The following is a 25,410-nucleotide window of genomic DNA, read 5'->3' as shown; positions in this document are numbered from 1 at the left end:
TACAGTATCATTCCCTTTTTATTAAGATTAACAAAACTTTAATTTGTGTAGACTCTGTCAACCCCTTAATGGGTGCTCTACAATCTGAAGATGGCGTTCAGTCACAGCCAGCTGATTCTTCTAGCAGAGCTATACTAGACGTGTTTGAGAACTTACGTGCGAAGATTTACTCTCTCTTCTGTAAGATTGGTAAGCATTATTAACAATTAATTGACAACATTTTTTAATTCATTATGCCAAGTGAGATGTAGTAAATTAGTTTTATTATTAAGTCAAAGATGCAGTTTCTCAAAAAGGTAGGTATGGCTAAATTGCTATTAGGTTAATAAACATATTTCTAAATTGAAACTGATTAATTAAGATTTATTTTCTTTGCGGTCTAAGAAACAACTCAAATCCTATTTCATTTATTTTGTCAGAAAAGAACAAATACATAACAAAACAAAAAAGCAAAAGAAAAGAGTTCAAAATCCAATAGACTCTGGTTAACCAAAAAGCCAACTGTCAAGTGGCTCACCAAAAATGGAAATTGAAAAGAGTTATACAATTATAATAAGAATACATTAAAGACGTTGTTTACACCATTTTGTGTTCAGTTGAACAGGGTTCGCACCTTTAAGAAGGACAGTGAATGAACTCGTTTTCGGCTATTATTGACAATTTGCCAAAACTGAGTATAATAACTTGAAATAAAACAATATTATTTTGAACATTATCTTATTTGTGGTTTTAAGAAATTTACTGATGGCTTAATTGATTGTCAAGTAAATATTTAAGTTTGCTGAACCCCGCAATAAAGTTCATGAGATCAAAAATTAAAGTTAAAGGTTGTTATAAAGTTGATTAGTTGATTGATAGATGGTTTACCTGATATTAGAATTAAATAACAAAAAGAATATCAATACCATACTGTATACTAAATGAAAAAAACAGATTCCAGTCTTTATTTAGCCTAGTATGACTTCCTTAAGATGTATTGTTGCCGAAACTGTAGATTAATTAAATCAAACTTTGAATAGGCCATTTTGTAGTCAATTATTTCCTTAGTTAGAAAAAAAAAACGAAAAAAAAAATAATCTTTCACTTTCACAACGGTTTTTTTCCCTTTTATATATAATCCACTTACAGGTGAACAACAGAAAGGGTATCACCCCATGAGCGTCAATAAACAAGAATAAAAAACAGTGTCAGTATTATAGCTCTATATCACTTCCTTCCACCAAACTAATATTGCGGTTTAACTGTTGATTGTTTTTTTTTTGTAACCTTTTTTGACCCAATGAATCACTTTTGCAATGATAAACAAGAATTACAATATGGTTTCAAGATTTTACAATAGACAAAATTAATTGATTTAAACATGAGTTTCTGAAAAGCATAAAAGGGTGTTCAAATGTTCTAAACCATAATTTTCTAATATCTAAGTTTTCAAAGTTTAGATTATTTCTATGCAAACTTTTATTAGGGTGTTGTCAGTGTCATTCCTTGAAATGGATCACAAAAGAAAAAAAAATCATTATTAATATAGAAAGATTATAGTGTTCACTATAATATCATAAATACTGTATGTAAATTTAAATGGAGGAATAACCTGAGACTTGCAGCTTACTGTACTGAATTGCGCACAGATGTGGATGACACATAGCACAACTTTCTACTCCTCTAAGGGTGTTGAGTGCTGCCACCACTGACGGGGGCTGAATGGACCAGTAAACCGGGGTAACCCCCTACTCCTCCGAAAGATGTCTGGGTTCTTTAAAGTGCACACAAGCCAGATGTGTACACTGGGCCTCCAGCTTTAAGTCCTTATCCGAGAAGACTTGTTCTACTACCAAAACAATGGTTGAGGAGTGACTTGAACCTGTGCTGATTGTATAGCTATGGTTTGCGGCGGCGCCTCTGCCTTAACCTCTCGGCCACTCAACTCGAATATACATAATAAACAAAAGTTGGTAATTTCAAAATTAACTTGGTCTTTTATTTATAGGGTTTGCAGACCTACCAGGGCTCTCCACTAATGACTTAGTTACTCTTAGTATTATTGAGAAGTACTTAGAACTTAAGGCTGGTGAGGTATGGGATGAGGTTGTGACAGAGTTGAATCAAGAAGGCATTCGACCAGTTACACCAGATCAAGTTAGTATTCCTCCTTCCTCCAAATATAAAAAATGTATTATGAGTTTATGAGCTTACCAAAAAACCTCCGGAGATCAAAGGGTTTATCTGTGGCTGTGACACAAACAGCACGGAGAATACATACATAGTACAGTACTGTTGGTATTTGTCACAGCCAGACATAAGATCAAAGGACTGTTATGAGTTCAGTTCCTGTCTTGGTAAGGTTAACTCAGTGTCCTGTTGTTAGACTACCTTTTCAAAGTACACCTCTATTAAGGGGACACTTTCCTGTGATACAAATAAGAGTAATTTTTTTAACACAATAGCCAACCCATGTTTTCACAGGAAACCCCAATTTAGAGGACACTTTGGTGGGTTCTGAAGGTGCCCCCTAGTAGGAGTTAAATACGTTTTCTATAAATTTAAAGGTACTGTAATTAATAATGTGGCATTGAAAATGGCAGGTTGATGAAATATTTTTAAACAGAGTTCTAATTCATTGAATGTCCTATTAAACATCCTCTAATTAAAATTGAACCTTCAGTGGTCCTCGCCATAAATACTAACATTGCATCCTTTTATTACAAACGTAGTACTGTCCTGGTGGTTAACATGCCTCAACACAATAAATAGTATAATAACAGCAAAACACACAACACACTTTTTTATAAAAAATTTATTAAATATAGGCTATTTCGCTGGGTTCATGTACTTTAATATATTAATATGTATTGCCATTGAAAAATCCTTTTAAATTTCTAGACAAATAAAGAATCCTAAATCGTACCAATCCCTAGGTACTGTGTTTAATTCCTGTGTGTCCGATATCTACATACAGTAGACTGTACATTTATAAGCTTCTTTGTTTAGTTTTTTAAAAATTAAATAAATAGAAGGAAAAAAACAATGAAAGCTTCTTGTTAACAACATTTAGTTTTTAAAAATTTATATAATAGCAAAAAAACAATGGGAACCATATTTATCAGGTGATCTTTTTTAATCACTTTCTGTCTTTCCTAACAAACATTAGGAAGCAATGGAGGTGATGTCACGGGCTGCTACAGAGAGGGTAAATGCTGTGATAGAATCACAAGAAGAACTCCTAGAATCACAACACGAGCAGGATCTGATAGACGAACAGGACAAATATGCTGAGGTACATGTTTATTTACTTCATTTTATTTCAGTAAAACAGTGACATAAAAAAATAAACAACACATGGAAGTGGATAGCTGAGAATGGTCCAGAGTAGAGATACCGCTATTTACCATGAGTGACCCTCCAGCTTCTAGAAGGACTCGTGTCCAATCAGTAGCTCAGTCTTAGCCCAATCAGTAGCTATTAGCCCAAAATAGTAGCTCTTAACAAAGAATACTATATTTAGTAAAAATGTCTATATACCCAGCCTTTCTTCCAGAATTCCTAGAATGGCCAGCTGGTTTTTTTTTTAATCTGAACAAGTAGTCTATTTGGTATTAAAAGTTGACAAGGCCTAATAACCAAAGTGGTAATAACCTACTAAACTTGTTTATCACCTCTATGACATTGACATTGTACTTCAATTAAGGAATAAATTACAGTTAGTAAATCACTTAATAAAATCACAGTTTATAAAATTCTCAATAGATAGGCATTCTCATCTAATTATCCCATTAATTATTCAATTAATGGCCTAATTTGATCTATTTGTTTTGAAGGTGTTTCTTTTTTTTTGCTTTTTAATTGTCATTTGCTTTTACTTTGAAATTAGCTAGCCTCATTTTTGTTTTTATTCAGCAAGTTTTTTTAGGTTATATGCATTCATGCATATAACCTCTTGATTCTGTCAAAATCTTTATTTATTTCTTTATTTATTTATTCTTTCCTTAGCACTATTTGTCCGTCAATTATCTTGATATCAGTTTCATGTAACTAAGTCAATTTTTCAGAGTGTATTCCTTATGGCCAGGAATCGATGTGGTTATGTTTTCACGGTGCGCAATCAAACATTACGCGGTCTACGCGCGATTTTACAAAATCATGTTTGTAATCATATCTTCACAAGCATGAATCACAATTAAACAAAATTTGGTACTCATAAATTTCAGGTCATATTTCATTATATGGCAATACAATTACGTGCGTAGCGCATATAACGCTTGCGTACGCGCGCTTAAAATGTTCAAAATTGTCAAAATTTATTTTCGATCAAATTAGAGTACGTTTCAGGCAATTTTAAGCGTTTAAAAAATTGCCATGAGTGCGCCGATTTTTTCACGCGCACTGCGCGTTAAACGTTGATGCGCCCTCTTTTTGCCCGATTTCTGTTTTACAATCTTTCTTTAATAATATCATCATATTTGATTCACGTTTCAACTCGAAATTGCGTTATACGAGCACGTCAAAAGTGACTGGCTACGCACGTATAAGTTAACAAAATGGTGAAAATATGCTAAATTTTAAAATTAATATATATCGTCAGAATGCAGGGGAACACCTATTTTTTATTTCATTTTCTTGAAGTGTATGTATCATATGTATGATTTATTTTCAAATTAAGAGAACAAAAGTTGATTAAGTCATCATTAATTGCATATTAAATTAAAAAAAAATAATTTTGACAATCAAACAAATTATGACATTTTCTTAAGCCAAAATAACAAACTTAACATTAACTTTCTTCCTTCCAAAGTTCATATATTAAAGTTAAAAGTATATAGTTTGACAGTGCATCATTTGTTTACATTTTAAAGATGTCATCATAGTAAAAAATTATAATTCATTGCGGTATGTAATAATCTATTTGCACCAAACTGGTTACTGCATAGTAAATACACGGAGGAATTTTTCTACAACTTTTAGTCAGTTGTGTATGGCTCGATGGTCTGTGCTCGTGTCTATGGCATTCAATGTACCGAGATCGAGTCTCACCTCGGGAAACGAAATAAGATTTTTTTTTTATTATCCGTATTGTTTGTTCAAATTTATTTCTTAGTGTATAGATTATACACATGATTTATAATGAAATCTAGATAAAAATTAACTTATGTCTTTATTAGTATGTAACAACAAATGTGGTTTATGACATTATACGCATATGGATCTTTGATCGGATTGTGATACCGGCTATGGTGGTCGCGTTAGCAAGGTCCTATCATATATTATAAATAATTAAAGATTCTGACAAAATCAATCAATCAATATATCTTTTAAAAGTCAATTATCTTTATTCAAATCAATGCATATAACCTATAATTCGTCATAATGACGAATTAAATCTAGTTATTAATTGTTTTAATATACACTGCATATATCTACCATGCCATTGTAGTAAACTAGTAGTACTTACATCTTAATAACCTCATCTTACATACACTATATATCATGTCAGAGAAATATACAGGTATATATTCCTCAGAGTGATATACAGGTGAATATATAGTAAATATATTCCTCAGAGTGATATACAGGTATATATTCCTCAGAGAGATATACAGGTATATATTCCTCAGAGTGATATGCAGGTATATATTCCTCAGAGTGATATACAGGTATATATTCCTCAGAGTGATATACAGGTATATATTCCTCAGAGTGATATACAGGTATATATTCCTCAGAGTGATATACAGGTATATATTCCTCAGAGTGATATACAGGTATATATTCCTCAGAGTGGTATACAGGTATGTATTCCTTCAACATGATATAGTGTTGTATACAGAAGGTGTACTATATTAAAAGAAAATTTGAATCTATAATTCTGAATTATTACAATGTGTAAATAAAATATGAGACAACTTGCAAGAATGAAAAAAGAAATAATAAAATTGCCACAACCGACATTGTTAGTACATTTTGGTAAACTAGGGAAGGAAAGATCATTACTCATTTCAAAATGGAACATCTTAATACAGCACAAGAGATTAGGATCAAGTTTAAGATCCTGTTGATAATCTAGTAGATTAGGGGGAGATTAGTCTACTGTTCCTTTTCTATAGAATAAGAATTAATAACTGTCCATTTACAGTATTAGATAATGGTCAACACTTAAATCATACACTATTAACAGGTAGTTGAGGCAGGTTGGGATTAAGATTGCCAACTGTATGGTTGTTGATAATACAACACTGTGTACTTGTAATTATCTCTCTAAATCTTCTTCTTTAGATCCGTGAAAACCACAAACAGAAGGAGAAAGCAATTGCTGACTGGAACAGCTTTGTAACCAGAACATCAAACTACAATATGCTTAAAGTAATTATGTTCTTTTTTTTTTGGCTCTTATGGCCTGTTTCTGCCGCCAACAATATTAACATAACAGTTGTTTTCTCGGTTACAACTTACTCTGGTAAATAACTCTGTCTGAACAGCTTTATAAATTAATTGCAGCAGAAACAGGTCACTGTAGAGATTCTGTAGATTCTATATAATGGAGAATTTTTTTACCATTAAGAATGCATCAGAAATAGGCCCTTAGTTTTAAATAGAGATTAAAGTAAAACTCAGTTATAAATAAGGTTTTCAGGATAGGGCTTATGCAAGTTTTTAAAAACATGGTGCCCTAAATATATCCTTGTTATTCTGAACTGTATAATAGCTGTTTATCGATTGAACAGGTTTTTTGTTTTAATAAAGCCTATTATAAAGCAGGGTCAGTGTGTAGGCTACAGGCTGTACAAGAGTAGGGATTTTCCCAGCGTTTTTAGATTTCAGGTAGTAGTAAGTCACTTCACTTTTATAAAACAGGGACCAGCCAATCAGATGGTTTCCTTTGACCTAGCCTATTACAGGCCTATAGTATCAACCAATGGAAAGCTTCACTACTGGTTTATTTTTGGCATCACTTATGTCTCGTAAATGAAATAAAAAAAAAATACTTAACTAAACTTCAGACATCCTTTGGTGCAATGTTAATTCATTTTCCTGGTTACACGATTAATGTATTTAACCTATCGTATTACTTTCAAAACAAACTCTATTTCTACTGTAGTTCATTACAACTATTAATTAAATAATAATTAATTAAATAATCCAATGGTGTAGACTGGTTGCTATCTGAGGGTAGGGGAAAGGGAGGTTACAGGGAAAATTATAAATGTGGAACTTTATAAAACATTTCTGCCTTTTTTGGAGGGGGTTTGGGCCTCCTAAGCCTATGGCCCTGGTATACAGTAATTGTTGAATTTATTTATTTTTCTTTTTGATATAATTAATATATATATATTATATATATAGGCAAATTTCCAAGGATAACCATAAACGCATTCATTTACTATCCTTCTTAAAGGTAGCAATCCTGTTCACAAGATAAAAAATACACAACATGCTCTACATAAGTCTTACTGCAAGTCTTTGGGAGTGGAGTTGTAATAATTACGTTTATTGCCAAAAATACATAAGTAAAAAAAAAATTTAATTTCTTTTATAGATTGCAAAGGATATGCAAAAAACATCAATAGATGTTTCTAGGGCTAAACTCAGTATTAAGGAAAGGTAAGTTGATGTTGTGGCAGTCAGTCATATCAACAAATTTGTATTAAAGCTATAACCATGTATGTTTGGTTTTTAATAGTTCATAAAATACAACCCTGTTGGTGCAGTGCCCGCTGCTTACTTGGGCTCGAATCTAACCACCAGCCATAAGCACAAGCTCGGTGGTCTGGAGGTATGAACGCTGGGCTGGTGATCTGGAAGTCAGTCGTGGGTTCGAGTCCCACTTGAGAATTAATTACTTGCGAATTTGTTCGAAAGTATTCTCAAATGTACTTTGTATGAAGTACAAATTACGTCAGAGGGGGGCAAAACATTTGACCAATTATGTTTGGTTTATTTGTGATACAACCCCAAATTGGTAACCACAAAGGAAAAACAACAAACACATTGCACCATATGAGTAATGGCAGCGGCATGAAAAGAAAACAAAATTATGAAACGGATCATAATTCCAGTCAGAATATTGTCATACATGTCTCATTTAAATTTATGACATGGCTAAACATCCTTTATTAGTGCACAATGTGCATTATGATATGATATTATTACTATATATTTGCTAACTTTGCTGCCTTTTTTACTTTATCGTTTTGATTAACTTTTCGCTTCTTTTTTTCTCAATTGAGATCCAGCCACTGATACCCACAGCATTGTCATTTTTTTCAGTTATTTGCCTTGGGATTTATATAGTTATAATGTTTTATGTTTTTCAGCGATGTATTCCATACAACTGATCTTCCTCACCTTCAAACTACAGTAAGTTTTTTTTCAATCTGTTTACATATCACTAGCTTCTTAATAACACATTTTAATATTACAAAAATTGTGTTTCATTCGCATGAAATGAAATGTTGATTCTAATTATGTAAAGTGTGAACTGGATGTAAGTCTAAATACCTGTTCTATCTAGAGACTCATGTGAACTAAGCTATTAATTATAGTAATGGGAATCACACACACACATGTCTTAAATTAATAGATACAGGAAGCAAGTAAGCTGTAATTAATAACAAAAATATATATACTTTGTGATTCTTTTTTTTGGACAGTTACAGTTAAAGATGTATTGTTCCCCAAAAACATGAAAAATGAATATTAATAAAATCAGATTTTAAATAGGCCATTTTGCAGTTGTAATAAAGTTATTCACTTCTGTAAAAAGAAAACAACAACAATTATTATTTCACAAAAGAAACGTTTAAAGCCCCATTCCCTACGTTTTTTAGATCTAATTTAAGATCACAAACTATATTTAATGTAAAAATAATACTATATGGTCCTATTGCGATAACTTTTTTCGTCTTTAAACGGTTAAAAATGTGAAAAATAAATCGATTCTAATAATTATAGCGGCCCGCTATAAATCCCAAAATGCATTGCGCGCGGATTGATATTTTTGTTTTTCACCTGTAATTCGCCCACTTTTCGATCGATCGTGAAGCCAAAACAAATGGAAGACTCCTAACTTTTCAGCGAAAATACCGGGTTTTCCCCAATTTGTATCAACGGAGTCTGGCAAAAATAGAAAGACAATTAATGCAGCAGCTATACAACGTCGGGCTAGGTATATAGCTAGCGTACGATGTTCGTACGTTATCGATGTTTACCAGCTAGGCCTACAAAACTAAGCCTAGCTAGGCTAGGCCTAAGACCGTCCACGAGAGGTCGATCGCCGCGAGCTACTTAGGTAGTGCATTGTTTCTCACTTTTTATCATAATTTACCATAAAACGTACATTTAAGACAAGGAATGACATGGTTTAATGTTTTTAAAGTGATATATATGTATTATTTTCCAAAAAACGTCCAAAATTGCAGGGAAGGGGTCTTTAACTTTAACCGAAAACCATGGTCTGACAGTGCCAGTGAATCAGGTATAGTTTTTTTCCATCCAGTTTTTGGTCAAACTTGAAGTGAATAACTATTATGGGACATTAAAATGGCATATTAAAAAAAATATGTTGGACAATATCTTTAAATTCAGGGATCATGTCAAAATTATTCTACTGCAGCAGCAGTAAATACACATTTTACTGAAATAATTTTTTGTATGATTTGATTTAATGTAAAGTTCTATAAACAATGCAATAAACAATAAGGTTTATTGCAAATAGCTTGATTTTGTGAGGAACGTCATTGCACAATGCATGATGGGAAGAGTTTGCTCCCAAATCCTCGTGCACGCTATTTGCGATTAAAACCTTATGTGCATGATTACTCAAAAATAGATTTCTAATCAATTGGGGTTGTGCAGCTAAAAGAGTAAACAAAATGTTGTTAAAGCAGTACCTGCAGTAGAATTATAATAAAGTCACTTAATAGGATGTAAAGGTGTTATAATTTTAATGTATTTCTTTATAGACATTTCAAGGTCGGAGTATTGCCATTGCCAGCACCCCTCTAAATCTTGCAGAGGAAACATTACATTTCTCACATGACAAGGATGTCAAGTTAAAAGAGCGCTCAGCTGTTTTTGTATAAAGTAGAAAACTATAATTAGAAAAGCACTTGGCCATAATAAAAGGAAATAAAGAAAATAATTAAGTTGTAATTAATTGTACACTAAAGCTCTGTCTACACTATAAAACTAGTTTGAGAAAAAAGTGTGATAATAAATAATAATAATAATAATATTATAATAAGATTCATACAGCGCACATATCCACTAAAGTGCTCAAGGCGCTTGTGAAAAACCATGAAACAAATTAACCTTAAACCTAAATACAATTGATAAATTTGACAAAAACCGAATAAAAAACAAGACCAATTGAACCCACATCACTGCTTCCGTTTACCAGCAATTTAAGGTGCATATACCAGCCAGTACATAACTCACAGGTGTTCTCAGGGATGTGGGTATCTAGCTAAACAAATTAAATCTTGCAAATTGCCAAAAGCAGCCGAAATATGATAGAGATATGATATCATTACGTCCATATATGGGTACATCACATTTGTTTTTTGTCACATACAATTAGATAGAGTTTAAAACACATTTGTAAACATAATAATAGCATGCAAGGCAAATAATTGTGTTATGCTATAAAGCTCTGTCTGCACTATGAAACTTTATGTGACAATGTGCCCATATATGGACACGATTATGTCATACCACTACCAACGAAGCTACAGAGAATACATATACTTCAAAAACGAGCGATCAGAATTATATGTAAAGTGCATTATCAGCATCCATCAGCAAATTTATTCTATAACAAAAACCTATTGAATATTTTTGACTTGTATGAGAAGTACACTGCTGTATTTATGTTTCAATTCCGTATGGGCAATTTACCAGTTTCATTTAACTCTTTTTTTACAAAAATGGAATCTGTACATGAGTATGGTACGCGGAAGAAGAGTGATTTCCGTATTCCTCTAAAAAGAACAAATATAGGACAAAGAAGTATTGCCTATAGAGGGGCAAATATTTGGAACCGTTTACCTGAAAACATAAAGTGTGAAACTAAAATCGGAAAATTTAAAAAGGAAATACAACAACTATTAATAAATAAATACTCACTCATGTAGAGTTCACTTTTGTTACTTTTACTTTTATTTCTATTTGTACTTTTATTGTTTTATTTGCTAATTAGATATCTGTATTATAGGATAATGCGTTTAAGAGCTTCGGCTCATTGCATACCCGTTTTGTATCAAATAAGTATATAGAAATATTCTTGTGAAAGAAATACTGTATTATTTTGTTGTTGATACAAATAAATGGTACGTATATAGTACCGCAAATGATGAAAGGCATGTCACTGCCATATTTGGGCACATTACACTTTTTTTTTGTCAAACTAGTTTGATAGTGCAGACAGGGCTTTAATGAGATCTCCATATTATGGACACGTTTATGTCATATCAGTACCGTATTTGAGCATATCACTACCATATTTTGACATATACACACTTCTTTTGGTAAAACTAGTTTGATAGTGTAGACAGAGCTTTACATTTGTTTAAAACCATCAACAATATTTATTTAACTTTTTTTTTAAGTGTGTTGAATTATATTTTGTACATAATACATATCTTAGCAAAATAAGTCTATGGCAATAAACAGCACATTGTAAATTGATTAGAATTTGAAAGATGATTTAAGGATAATGATAGAATTATTATCATTTTTTTTGTTTATTACCTTGACATATATATTATTATTATTCCATTCAAACAAATTGTATTGTTCATCAAATTCTTTATATTGTAAAATAATTACTTTTTTATTATTAATACCTACCAGATATTGATATTTTGGAGTAAATCACCTTCAGATATTGCCTTGTATAAAATGATTGTAAACACGACAAACATATAAACTGATTTATAGATTAATTTTTTTAGTTTCTTAGGAAGTGTATGTTATATATATTATAGTGATATCAATGTTAAACACTCTAATCATCAAATGTATAAAAAATATTGACAAAATATGTCTGAAGAATTTGTGCTTCGAGTTTCGTTACAGCAGTGTTATACCTTCCTGGATACAGCAACTTATTAATCGATTGATTGGTATTTTCAATGACGTCAGATCAGCGCGCATGACGTCATATTTCATTCACTTGGGCAATGCTTTAGTGGAAATTTCAGTCTTTGTATTTCATCACATTAGTTCTCTACATAAAGTGCCTGGTATACAAACTGTTGTATAAATGTTTGTCAGGACAGATACTGTATGTTAAAACATGCCGAAAAATGGAAGGACTTGCGTGTGATTTTCACGTTAACAAGGAGGGCTACCAATCACCCTTCATCAATGTGTATTTTAGAATAAAAATGTTTGAAAGGTGGAATGAACTATGTATCTGCAATGCATTAATATCTGTTTTTTTGTATGGTCTAGTTATTAGACGAGTTCTAATAACGCTTTGACCAGTGTGGGTCTGAGTTTTCGTACTACGATATTCCGTCCAAATGTTACAGATGCATTTTGTAAAATAAAGATTTTTAATAAGTAGTCTATTGTATATACTAGCAACTAATGGCAATCCTACACTGGATACTGTATTGTTGTGTGGATTAAACCAAGAAAATAAAAATTTGTATTGTTTTTTCTTTCAATCACTTCAATTTAAGAACCTCAATTTAAACGTCGTATTAGAAGGCGCTATGCCATCACTCCTTATACCCCCTCGCATCAAATGACTCCCTTAAGCTTTCCACTATTTCTAAATCTAAATCCGCCAGTATAGTAGTGGTTAGACTTGACTTGATACTTCTTGATTTCGATTAGGCCTATCTATAGATCATTTAGTATATAAATTGATGTATCGACTGTGTAATGCTCTTTCTCAATTAACTTATTGAACGTAATATGTTACGTTTACATCCTTGTATGAAGCTTATGGAATCTTAGGTGAGGGATATATATTGCCCTAGCGTTGATGGTCAACAATGCATTATAGATCGAACAACTTCCATCCGTCTTCCGTTTATAAACTATAATTCATATCCATTGTTCTTACAATACTACTGTGTGTGTAGCCTCCTTATATCGTTTATCAATACTATATACGTAATACACTACACGCAGTGTGGTCTAGTTCGACAAGGAAGTATTACACTGTGTTTTGTTTTAATTATTTTTCTATAAAGACAATCAGATAATCAACATATGGTTGTGGTTCAGTACAAAAATTGCAAATTTGTATTGTAGATTAATCTCAAACAATCAATTAATTGTATTTCAAACTTGAACTTAAAATTTCCGCAAATCCATTTTTTATCACACCCACAAACAAGGATGTATTTCGAATTTTCAAACTCAAAACAAATGATTTACTGTTTACGTGTCACGTTTCAAATTTTAATAATAATAAATGTACGACTAGACTATTAGTATTATAATATCATTAACAATATTATATAATGAGATTTGCATATGGCTATGTCGATTTTCAAACGAAATAGGCCTATTTAGTTGTACGTGTTGAAGTGTTTTCATGATACCGTAACTGTTTCTGTCACATAAATTAATAATCAAGAAGCTTTCACAGTAGGTAACTTTATTTTCGTTCGTCGAATTATATGATATAAACATTAACTGTTGATATGACTGTGTTGTCATAAATAATTACGGTTTCCACCTTTTCTGAGAGTAACCTATGAGAAAGTCAATTGAATTACAAGGGACAATCAATATATCTGTTTTATTTACAGCCTATAGGCTACATAACAATATTAATACTAAAGATAATAATTATAATTATTCTAATTTAATCATTCTTCTTAATCATTTTCTTTTGTTGGCTATTACCGAAATAATCGCATAGACAATATAAAATCTCCGAATTCAATCGTACTTTTAACCCGATATAAAAATCGGTCAGATGAAAAAGAAGTACAAGGTAATTTGTTTGTATAAAGATATTAATTCAATTGGCAAGTAGGCTACAGATGTATAAAGGACATGGAAACAATTTATTTCTGATCAAGCCTACAAGAAAGCACTTAAAACACATATGTATTAATGCAAAGCGGCTTTCACCGGTTTCTATGTACACATTACAATGATACTACTCTGGGGACACAACATACCTGTTATATATAATTACGATTAATTTGTACAAAATCCATATCATTCTATTGGATACAATATACGTATATACATTATTGTTATCAAGGAGAAATGGAACAATAGAACATCATGTTAAATACGGTGTCTGAAATGAGGTTATTTAATGTTTAAACGTGTGATTTCCTATCTTAGACTTAGAGAGAAACTCTTGAAAAGGAGTGACGTGTCCTTAATAGGGTTGTCCCAAAGGATGGATGTTACTGTATATTGTCCAACCATTGGGCTATTCAATAATACATTGAACTGGTTTTCTCAATGGAAATGAGCTAACTAAATATTTGGTCATCTTTTTTACTCTTCAGTGATTGTTACAATATTGTTCGAAACCATTTGGAAAACTGTTTTTGGCCTTTTTTAATAAAATAAAAATGTAAAAAAATCATAAAACTAAACTTAAGAACATCGAGCGTAAGAGTACAGTAAAAATTTAGTAAATATGAAGAAGTATTGAAATAGCAACATGTATTTCTATCACATTATTATTAACTAATATTTACAATTATACACATACAATTGTTCCAATTGTTTATATGCGAGTCAAGGAGGACTTTCTCTTTGGTGTTTCCAAGACCAATATCTATGTCCAAAACATGTAAGCGAGTCATCACGTCATGCGCTTGTCAAGCGTGCGAGACCGGTTATGATGAGTAAGTTTGATAACAATTAATTAATAATATTTCAGTTGTTATGTTTAATTGTATTTTCTTTGGTGTAATTTGAAAGTCTAGAGTTTTGTCTTGCAAGAGTAGTTGAAGAATCGTTGTTTTCGAAATCTTTAGAATCGTATTTTCCACAACAGCATTTAAACAGCGCTTTGACGCTGTCACCAAAATCAGGTAGACGTCTCCAGTAAATGAATGGATTCAATACCGCGTTCAGAATACCGATGCAGATAGTGAAATATAACGGAATGGTTCCTCTCCAGCAGATATCTTGCTCATTTCTTGCCATCAGGATTCCGATTCTGAAAGATTCCACGCCCCATGGTAGATAGCAGCAGATGTAAAGAGCTACAATCATAACAAAACCTTCGAGAACTCTTTTTGATTTTATAAACTTGCCGCGTTTTATTGTTGATCGTTGTGACTGCGATACCTCTTGCTTGTTAACATTCATGAATATCAAAAGATAGAGTACGATGATGACTACCAGAATGATAAACAAAAGGACTGGAATGATAAAATGGTAAAGGTAGCCATAAGCCTCCGGTTTGTCTATAACAGAGAAGAACAGTACTGCAGACATTAGCCAGATGCCACCACAGACCGCTATCAGTTGCCGAGACGTTGCCAGTTTCTTACTATACGGACACAACACTATCTTTAAAAATCGTTCAATCGCTATAGACAGGATTGTGAGCATAGAAACAAACGAGACAATACTCCCGAGAATATCTCCAACGCCGGCTCCACCCCAGACGACAACCGGGAAAATCAATCCAACCAACAAATCAGATATGCACAGATTCAATATCAGAACGTATCTTGATCTATGTAGTTTCTTGTTTAATATCATAGCTATTAGTATAATAGAATTCGTGATGATAATCAGAAACGATAAAATAGCAATAATGGATAGATAGCTATAAACGTATGAGGCTTTTGTCGCAAGTTTAGTCCGAGTGAAGTCAGGAAAAGTACATATCCATGGCGGCAAGACAGTTTCATTTGATGTTTCCTCCATTGTCGCCTGAAAAAAATATATATATATATATATATTAATGATAAGTGCCAACTTTACTTTTTTTACCTATTTCATTCATGTATAAATAAATAATAACAAACAAACAAAAGCTACTAGGCCTTGCAAAGTAATTTGTCCTAGTGAATTATCATAATTACATTTATAGAAATGAATTATAGGGAGGCATACATGTTAAGTATTTAGCAAGACGTGTATACTATTCTCGTCAAATCTTCGTGTCAAAATTCATGGAAAAATCTAAGACAGACGAAAGTAAAAGTAATCCTATATTCAATCAAGAACACAGGTGAAAGTTAAGTTTAATTGGTTTATACCATTGAAAGCAACTTATTGTTTTTGAATTTAATAGAAAGATAAGAAATTGGCATTGTGTTTGTTTATGCTTTGTACATCCGTAAAGGAAAGAATTCATGAAGCGTCTTTTTTATCAAAACCTCTCTACAGAGGCGTAAACAATATCATAGTAATGTATTTATTAGTTAAACTTTCTCGTGTGTATAATCGAGTTTTAAGTATTGAATAGAACTGATACGGTACTGTACGAGTGAGATCTGAGTAGCCTATCAGTTCTAAAGTTATCTAATTCTAAAATATGTAATATTATCAAAATGAAATCTTACCTATTATTCAAAGGAACATCAAAAACCGATCTGTGATCTTTAGTTGCCGAATCTGCCCGAATATCAGATGCTAATGACTAAATTGCACCGGCAGCTTACGATGCGCCTGTGAGGTACTACAACTTACCGGCGATTGTCAATGGAGGAGTGTTTAAAGTAGTTTAATAACACTGGCTCTTTATTGGTAGAATTAAGGAAATGGCATGACGTCACGTCATCATCACGTGAAATTATAGCAAGGTACTACTGTATGCACATTACCATTCAGCAATAAAATAGTGTATATAAAACACACTGACGTATAAGTTCCTTATATGTTTTATAATTGTTGCCATTTTTTTAGTGCTACACCATTTTTTACCTCCGCCAAGGAGGTATATGTAATCGGTAGCGTGTGTTTGTTTGTTAGCAGGATTACTCAAAAAGTAATTACAAGATCTTTACCAAAATGAATATACAGATGGTCAAGGACCATTCCATAAAATTTTTGGACCATGGTCCCAAATTCTGGACCACTTTTTTGTATATTTTTTAGACCTGCTAGTGTTAAAAGATATGACAGAATTTTTCAAAAGCCGGCGAGCAGTCTTAAAGTACCCTAACAAGTAAACTGAAATTGCATTTTCTCGAGAACTACTTGTCCAAAGAACTTCATTTTTGTACAACAGGCAAGAGTTATAATTTGTGATTGTAATTTTAAAACATAATTTGATTTAATGGCACGTTTTTTTATGCGAGTAGTTCACCGGTGAGTAGTTTAAAAAACCTATTTCTTTTCAAATTCACTCGTTTGATTTTCGCGTTGCAGTTCTATTGTCAGTCAACTGAAGCTATTGTTAATTTAAAGGCTTGTTACATACAATTACACCAAACTCGCATACACATGCTTGTAGTGAAATTAGCCTAAATCACAAACAGCATTAAGACACACACAAATATATATAGGCCCTATATTTTTTTTACCGGAGAAATCTTATGTAGGAGAATTTTACAGTAGGCGGAGGTATGCACTCTCGGAGTGGCTTTCTAGTTTTAAAATAAGCACTTTTCTTTTATCAATGGGGATACAGTTGTTCAAATTACCCAAAATTCCTATTCATTTGTACACAGTTGTAGAAAAAAATATTATGAGGACAAAAACGCGTGGAAAATGTATATAACTATAATCTCTTAATATTTGGTGCATATTTGGCTTCATATTTTTATTTACCCGCTAATTAAAAATGTATCCAATTGGTATACCGAACTGACACTTTCTCACTATAACATGAGTCTGACTGGCTTTTGTAGCGAATTGCCAAATTCTGTGTTTGACCATTTTTAGAGAAATGTTTGTTAGTCAGGTGCCACTCAATTGAATTAAAATAATTATTTCATATTTTACTAAACATATACTACAGTACTACATCGTTTAACATCTATAAATAATTTCATAACCACTATTAAAACAAGTTCAGCAGACTATCAGAGTCACGTACTCGACTGATTTGACAATTAAAACTTTGACTTTGAAAACAATTAATGGCGTTTTAATAGGCCTCTTTATCAGCAACACCAATTAATCTAATGTGTCTAATGTGTTGATAATGAAAGGTGGTAATTGTTCACCAAGGTCAACAGACAGGCTTATGTTAATTGTTATGAGTGACGTCGTTGTTTCCGAAGTCAATGGTAGAGAATAAACTTAATAGTTTCAGACGGTTCAAATCATTCAGTTTATGAACTCAGTTATTTTTATCTATTCCTATGATTCTAATGTAAAACGCAGTTTTATGTAGAAAAGGTGTCATACAGATTATAATATAGTAGGCCTATATAGTATTATAACTAGAATTTAATAATAATAATAATAATAAATAATATATTTATACAGGATAAAACAATCAGATAACAGTGTATCTGTTTTACATTGTGGTCCTGTCTTAATCAAAATATACAAAAGAGAAACTTAATTAAATATAATACATGTCAGTTTTTTATGAAAAGAAATGAGATTTGTATCTAGCCTTAAAGGACGTAATTGTTGGTGCCGATTTAATATTAATTGGTAAATTGTTCCATATTTTTGCGCCTGCAACTTTAAAGGACGAATTCATTTTACTAAGGGTGTATTTAGGTATTGTTACATTCAAATTTTCTACTCCACGCGTTAAGTGGGTGTGAATATCGCGAATCTATATATAAATTTACGTAAGGACAAAATTCGGTAAATCGCGCGTTATTTCTAGAATGTTTACTCGATGGTATATAAAGTTGGTTAGAATCTCGGTACTGATTTAAACCACCTGATGTAACCCTGTTTACTAATTAAATTGAGTTCGATAATTAGTTATTGACAATTAAAACAAATTTAGGTTCAACGATTTGCCCCAAATAGGGGTGTTTTTCGATCGTGGTATACACTGTCTAATGGATGTCCATCTTGAAAAATACCCGCAGACAATAATACGAGGATGCTTCGCATTTTCCTATCTCCTCCTACGATAATTGTTTTTAATGGCTGAAAACCAGTTGAACAGCTCGAATACAGCATCATAATGTTGAAGACAGGCCGATTTTCTTTAAAAAATACTATTTTGATAAATTTAATATACGTTTATACAAATGTATTGACTTGCGATGAATGGAATATTCCAATCTCTGTTCCACAATTCAAGTGTCTATTCCCTCAGGCGTCGTAAAGGCAAGTACTGTTTACTCATAACAGAAATTTGATCCATTTTTTTTTTCAATCTGTACTGCAGAGGTTGGATATAGATTTTTTTTTAACGGATAATGAACTAGCGTTTTCAGTCGCCGTATATTATGTACAAATATTTATTATTGCAGTTAAACCACCCACATCATCACCCTTCCCTCACTGGCACGAGTAGCGTTGTAAAGCCAGTAGAGGATAGGCCTACGGTGCATCACATGCCCTAAACGCAGAACAACTTTGGTGGGTAGGGTAGGAACCAACTTAAAGTATGATTGGCTCTAAGAAACAATTGAAAACCATTAGGCCTACTAATTAAGTTGAGTTAGATAATTTAATATTTATTGACGATTAAATCGAATTTATGATTTGCCCCGAATAGAGGTGGTTTTCACAAATTGTTTTACATTATATAAACATATACACGTCGTATTGATGTATCGTTACATATACTGTACAGTTTCAATCGACTAGGACGGTGATCGTTTCAACAAAGTATTACATCGCAATGTTTTACTGTGTTTAGTGGTATATTATTTGTAAAACATGAAAACAATTAATATTTCGTTACTAAATGGATAAAGAATATATTTAAAAATTGTTCCTCTTTGCACCCATCCTCTTCCCCATCCCTCAACCCTAATGTTACATACAAAACACAAATTATTAAGTTTGTTTAAATTTGACTTAAACAATTGGTCTCATTTTTTGACAAGTTTCTCTTTCGGAAGTAATTCCCAGGGTGCTATTTTTAGTTGAGTACATAAATCACAATGTCTATTTATTCGTTCCTGTAAACGACATGTATTTGTCCTGCGGTACGTACATTTGAAATCGCCAGTTTTTTAACGCTGAAATTATTATGTATTCGAGAACCATCTGTGGGCACGACCTAGATGGTACGCGAGCGAAGCGAGCGTACCATCTAGTCAATTCAATTTCATTTACTAATCTAATTGGTGCAAGGCCGTAAACACATTTATACATTAGACATGCTAGGGAGAAATCTCGTTTCTCTTCAAGAGTTTGCCACGATAGGTTCTGGATGATGTTGTCACCCCTTACATTAATATAATCGAAGTTGTTAGTTACAATTCGAGCAGCTCTTTTTTGATGTCGCTTTAAAATATTTTTGTTTAACTCTGTCGTATTTCCCCAGACTGTTATAGCATAATCACTACAAGGCTGAATTGTACTTATATATAGAGTTTCAAGTAACGGTTTACTTAAACTACTAGCCATTTTACCTAGCATTGTTATTTTATATCCAATATTTTTACTAATACATTGAGTATTTTGTTTCCAAGTTAACATTTCATCGATTACGACTCCCAGATACCTTATACTATCAACTTGTTCTAATTTACTGGTTCCAATTTGTATATTTAAATCATTACTGTCAGCTGTATGATTGTTTCTTAGTAACATAACCTTTGTTTTTTCAGTATTTATAGAGAGGTGGTTGTCATCATACCATTTACCAATGTTATCAATAATTATTTGTAATGAATCATTTACTATCTTAGCAGTATCACCTGAGGTGTAAACAACAACATCATCAGCAAAAACGCTGCAAGTTCCATTTACTATAGACTGCGAAATATCATTTATGAAAATGAGAAACAAGATGGGTCCCAGGACACTTCCTTGTGGAACACCAATATTGATTTCTTTAAGTGTAGATTTGTTATTGTTACAGTATACAAAGTGACGAATTATAGGTGATCGAAAGACAATGAATTGAGCAAAACGTTATAAGATTTGGAAGAAAATTTGGCACGTAGAAGCGCATTGCGCGCTTTTTGAAATTTGTATAAATTTAACGAAAGAGAGAAAAAAAAACTACGTTAATTATAGGCCTACAGAAAATTCAATTTTGTAGATAATGGGTTATTTTTAGCACATTCGCAACCCCTTTCGTATGTACATAAGCCTACTTTTTCGCACAATCTATAATCTGTTTATTGATTTAAACATGGGAGTAATAATAATTATTACATGCATGCCTTATCAATCACAGCTAAAGTACGGTATTCAATACATGTGAAGGCTGATATTATCGACATGAACATTTAAAAAGCTTGACAATATTCATTTAGAGTAAGATTTCTTTAGCAGAAGGTTATAAATTGGAAACAACCGAAACGTCGTAATTTAACACTCGTGACCAATACGAAACTGTTAAATTATTTAAAAATTATAAACAAAATAAAAAGCAGGATATATAAAACATGACACTCTTAAATTGTCAGAGCAATCGATTTGTATTTTATTGGAGACTGAAAGTGAAATTAACATTTCAGACACGGACAGTACTCATGAACATGGGGCCTGTAACCTATTAGACACCATATTAAAGGGAGATATATAAAACTAGTATAATCATTGCGTGTCATGTGAATGTCACACGAGTTATTTTTATCATTAGAATTGCCTATTTATAACCGACATGACTGAAGTTTTTAAATAAACAATATCTATTGATCTATAGTTCAAATTGAATGAAGTCACAATATAAGCCTAATAACATAGGTTATTTAATGAAAAAACAATAATTTTAACTGAGGCCTATCTACCATACCAGCCGAGCCTAGCTTTAAATGTCGCACCACCAGAAAACATGTGCCTGTCTCGCTGTGGTACGACGATGTGCTCTGTGCATGTGCTTTGGACTCACCATCTGAATTTGAATAAATTCCAACAATAAGCTCATGTTATCCGCCAATGTATATTTTACCGAACATCAATTCTTGTAATAATAGTTCGATTTAGACTACAATTAAAAATAATGTGTAGAATCGCTAAACTAAAAAAATGAAGAAATTGAGTAAGTCCTGTTTGATTAGATCACAAATTAACTTGATTTTAGCTTGTCTCTGCCGCACTTACATCCGGTACGCGCGCGTCGTACTCGCTGCTGCATGCATGTTTTACACCACCAGATCACATGGCAAATGTAGCATAGTGTTCATATTGAAGCATGCATGCTCTGCTCTGACGAAGTTAATAATGTACATTACTAGTTTACATGTACATTCCACTGAATTTGAAGCGACTGCAGCATGAATTCATGCAGTAAGTGTAGTAGCCACAATCTTTTGTTGTTTGACAGGGTCTTCTGCAGCCTCGCTTGTTCTCTGTTACTATAACGACAAATTAATTAGACAATTCATTATTTAAAGATGTATTGTCCCTTTGACTAATTCCAAAAAAATAAAAAATAATAGATTTCGAAAAAAGGTGGGTCATTTTGAAGTATCATAATAGTTATTAACTATCACCAAACACTTTTCGGGAAAAAAAAAATTTAACTGAAATACAGACGTTTTTTTGTTAAAAAAATAACTTTGACTTCCAGTCAAAGTTTTCAATCAAAACATATCCCATAATGAAACGCGCTTGTTTGGCTACTCTGTATGCATAATCATAAAACTTCCTCATGATCTGTGTGAAAATACCTTTACTTCTTAACCATGACGAGTTGTAAACAATCCTAATTTAGCATGCATAATGCGTACTCATGGTTTGAAATCTTTGTTTACTTTCGCTCGTAACGATTTTCCAGACGAAATGTAATCAAACTAATTTACCTGTTAATTACGTAAACTTGTTGTTTTTGGCTCAAATTTTCGACTTAAAGTGAATAACTTTAATATTTCTTTGATATGGCCACTTTAAATTTAGAATATTTTGACCTTATTTTTTTATGTTTCAAGGGACAATACATCTTTAACTATTTCATGATTTCAATCAATATCAAGAGATAGTTTTGGATTTGCCAATTTATTTTTCCAATTATTTGGGGTGTTTTTTTTCTATGGTAATACATTTATAGCACTATTAGTATTACAAAAATGTTAAGATGATGTATACTTACTTTCATCCGTCATTGTCATTGCTTCTCCATTCAACATTCCTCTTTTTTGGCGATCTGCAAAACAATCAAATGTTGTTAAATAAGTTAAAATAATATTTTGATAAAAGATTATTTTAAAATGTATTTAAGCAACAAGTGCATTTCGATCGGGTTAACTTGAATATTTTTACATAAAAAGCGATGTACAAAATTATACACAGAGCAACAGCATAAAATAAAGTAATATACAAGTAAACAAAGTTGCTGTTTCTTAATTTATGTTATGTTACACAACACAACAAAACTAGGCATGCCCTAACATGGAATCCCCAAGGAAAACGAAATAGAGGACGCCCAAGGAACACATAGAGGAGAGAACTGGATAAGTAGGTGAAGGATGCTGGCTATAACTGGACAGAGGTGGAAGGAATTGCCCAGAACCGTGTGAGATGGAGACGTGTAGTTGATGGCCTATGCACTGCTAGCTGTAACAAGGCTTAAGTAAGTAAGTTAATTTATGTAGTAGGCGAATTGCAAATTTAAAATATAAAAACAAAACACTACAACAATCACATTTTAGTAATAAATAGCAGTAACTTACCATCAGATCTGTATGGCTGAGCATGCGCAAAACAAATGGCAACAGCGGCAACAAGCAGAACTACAATTGTAACTTTCATGTTTCTAAAAACAAATGGAACTATTATTGCAGTTGACAATTTAAGCAGTGACAGTGATTAAAGAAAAAAAAACATGAACAAATAGCCTAGAGTAATACAATCAGATTTTGAATAGGTTATTTTGTAGTTTAAATAAAGTTAATCACTTCCGCAGAAAAAAAAAATAATGTTTTCACTTAGGCCTATAAAAGACTTAAATTATTGTTTTTTCAAGTAAATTTTTTTTGGATCCAATTTTTGGTTAAAGTGAATATGCCTACTAGTATGGAACAACAACAACAAATTTACAGGGGGACAATATATCTTGTAGATCATTAAAGAAAAGTTACCAAACTTAGATTAGAAATTGAATAAACTAGAAATGTGAAAAATCTCAAATATAGTTGGACATGGTGGAAGCTTGAAAGCAGAAATCTAAATGCCTATACACATTATTAGAATATTAAGCTGGCCTACCTTGTGTTTTGTCAAACGGTGCAACAGAAGAGGAGACAAGCTGCAGTTGTCGGTGCGTTAAGATAAAGTATAAATGATTTGGAAAATCTCTAGGCCTACAGTTTTTATACTCAACAAAAAGGCAATTAATACTTCATTGATAATTATCAGTGTTTGTTTTAGTATTCCCATAAGACCACGTGATCTTTTGATTTTGTATACACTAATTTCATAACTAAATTACTATTTAGAAACACACACATGTCGACAATCCCTTGTAGACTTTCAAATACTTACTTTATCATTATACATCATTGAAACGACGTTTACTTTAAAAGTTTGGGAGTATCTAATTTTATCTGTAATTGATGTTTGTGTAAGTAAATTAAAAGTTCCAGGCGTGACGTTTGTTGTGATATGTTATGGTAATTAATTTGATTCATGCAAATTACCTTGCCAGATAAATTAAACAACGATTATTAATACAACTTGATGTAGCATATTTATGTATACCAACATCAGAGGTACAGTACAAGAAGAAAGAGGAGACAAAATCATAGTAGCTGAAATGCTGTGGTTAAATTGATCAAAAGCGAATTGTAAGTGTATGCTTAATAAGTTTCATACGTTACATAATCGGGCGGCATCTTTAAGCATTAGTGCTGAGCGATACGTCACTGGTTACGTGTGTATGATAGTAAAAGTGTGTTTAAATATATAATAGGCCTAATTACAGAATATTTACAAAACATGATCAACATTTTAGCCCAGCAAACTCAGACTGCAACCGGTTCGCGAATAGTAGTTGGCTCAATTCTTACGTCACACCTTACGGATATGACTAATAAATATTCATGTATTTTTTTGTGACGTTTCAGGAGGGGTCCCTAACTTATGTACGAACAAAAATATAGCACCTGGTTCTAAGTAGATTTCAGTATCATAGAAATATTTGGTAATACAACATCACATGTGTTTCACAAGTATAAACTATCATCTCCTTACATGATACAGGCACCACTGTGATAAACATGAGATGCTGTATTACCAAATATGACTGATACTGAGCAAATATCGTAGTATATGGAGATACAGCACCGATGCAGCACTGAGAATCGGGTACAGACTGTTGATACACTATTATACTTGGTTTGCTTATGCATATAGGCCTAGCTGCGCTCAAACGCAAACTAATGTCATTCTATTGTCAGTAATCTTTTTACATAGAGAGACGCATTCCAA

At 32.3% G+C, this 25,410-nt stretch overlaps 2 protein-coding genes across 3 annotated transcripts in view; one reads left to right on the top strand and one right to left on the bottom strand.

The window, feature by feature from the left end:
- LOC140046417 (cilia- and flagella-associated protein 69-like) overlaps positions 1-12,694 on the top strand; it is a 29,943-nt gene extending 17,249 nt beyond the window's left edge. The window contains exons 18-24 of one of the 2 annotated variants that reach the window (XM_072091098.1): positions 52-189; positions 1,988-2,136; positions 3,149-3,274; positions 6,268-6,354; positions 7,529-7,593; positions 8,307-8,349; positions 9,954-12,694. In XM_072091098.1, coding sequence (XP_071947199.1) covers positions 52-189; positions 1,988-2,136; positions 3,149-3,274; positions 6,268-6,354; positions 7,529-7,593; positions 8,307-8,349; positions 9,954-10,073 — 728 coding nt within the window. In that variant the 3' untranslated portion in view covers positions 10,074-12,694. Of the gene's footprint in view, positions 1-51; positions 190-419; positions 744-1,987; positions 2,137-3,148; positions 3,275-6,267; positions 6,355-7,528; positions 7,594-8,306; positions 8,350-9,953 lie in introns of those variants that run through there. The other variant, XM_072091174.1, reaches the window with a different exon arrangement.
- A 262-nt stretch (positions 12,695-12,956) lies between these two features.
- On the bottom strand, positions 12,957-16,659 carry LOC140049615 (adenosine receptor A3-like). The gene is made up of 2 exons (XM_072094553.1): positions 16,503-16,659; positions 12,957-15,867 (listed from the first exon to the last, which is right to left on the bottom strand). The coding sequence occupies exon 2, from the start codon at positions 15,859-15,861 to the stop codon at positions 14,857-14,859; it is 1,005 nt and encodes a 334-aa protein (XP_071950654.1). The 5' UTR covers positions 15,862-15,867; positions 16,503-16,659; the 3' UTR covers positions 12,957-14,856.
- Between the last annotated feature and the right edge of the window lie 8,751 nt (positions 16,660-25,410).

Source organism: Antedon mediterranea, chromosome 1, assembly GCF_964355755.1.
Source record: "Antedon mediterranea chromosome 1, ecAntMedi1.1, whole genome shotgun sequence".
Taxonomy (NCBI): Eukaryota; Metazoa; Echinodermata; class Crinoidea; order Comatulida; family Antedonidae; genus Antedon; species Antedon mediterranea.
Note: the sequence above shows the minus strand (reverse complement) of the source record. Positions and strands in the feature narration are given on the sequence as shown.

Bases quoted from the DNA above. Each gene is read 5' to 3' on its own strand.
- LOC140049615 (XM_072094553.1), bottom strand. From the start codon at position 15,861: ATGGAGGAAACATCAAATGAAACTGTCTTGCCGCCATGGATATGTACT.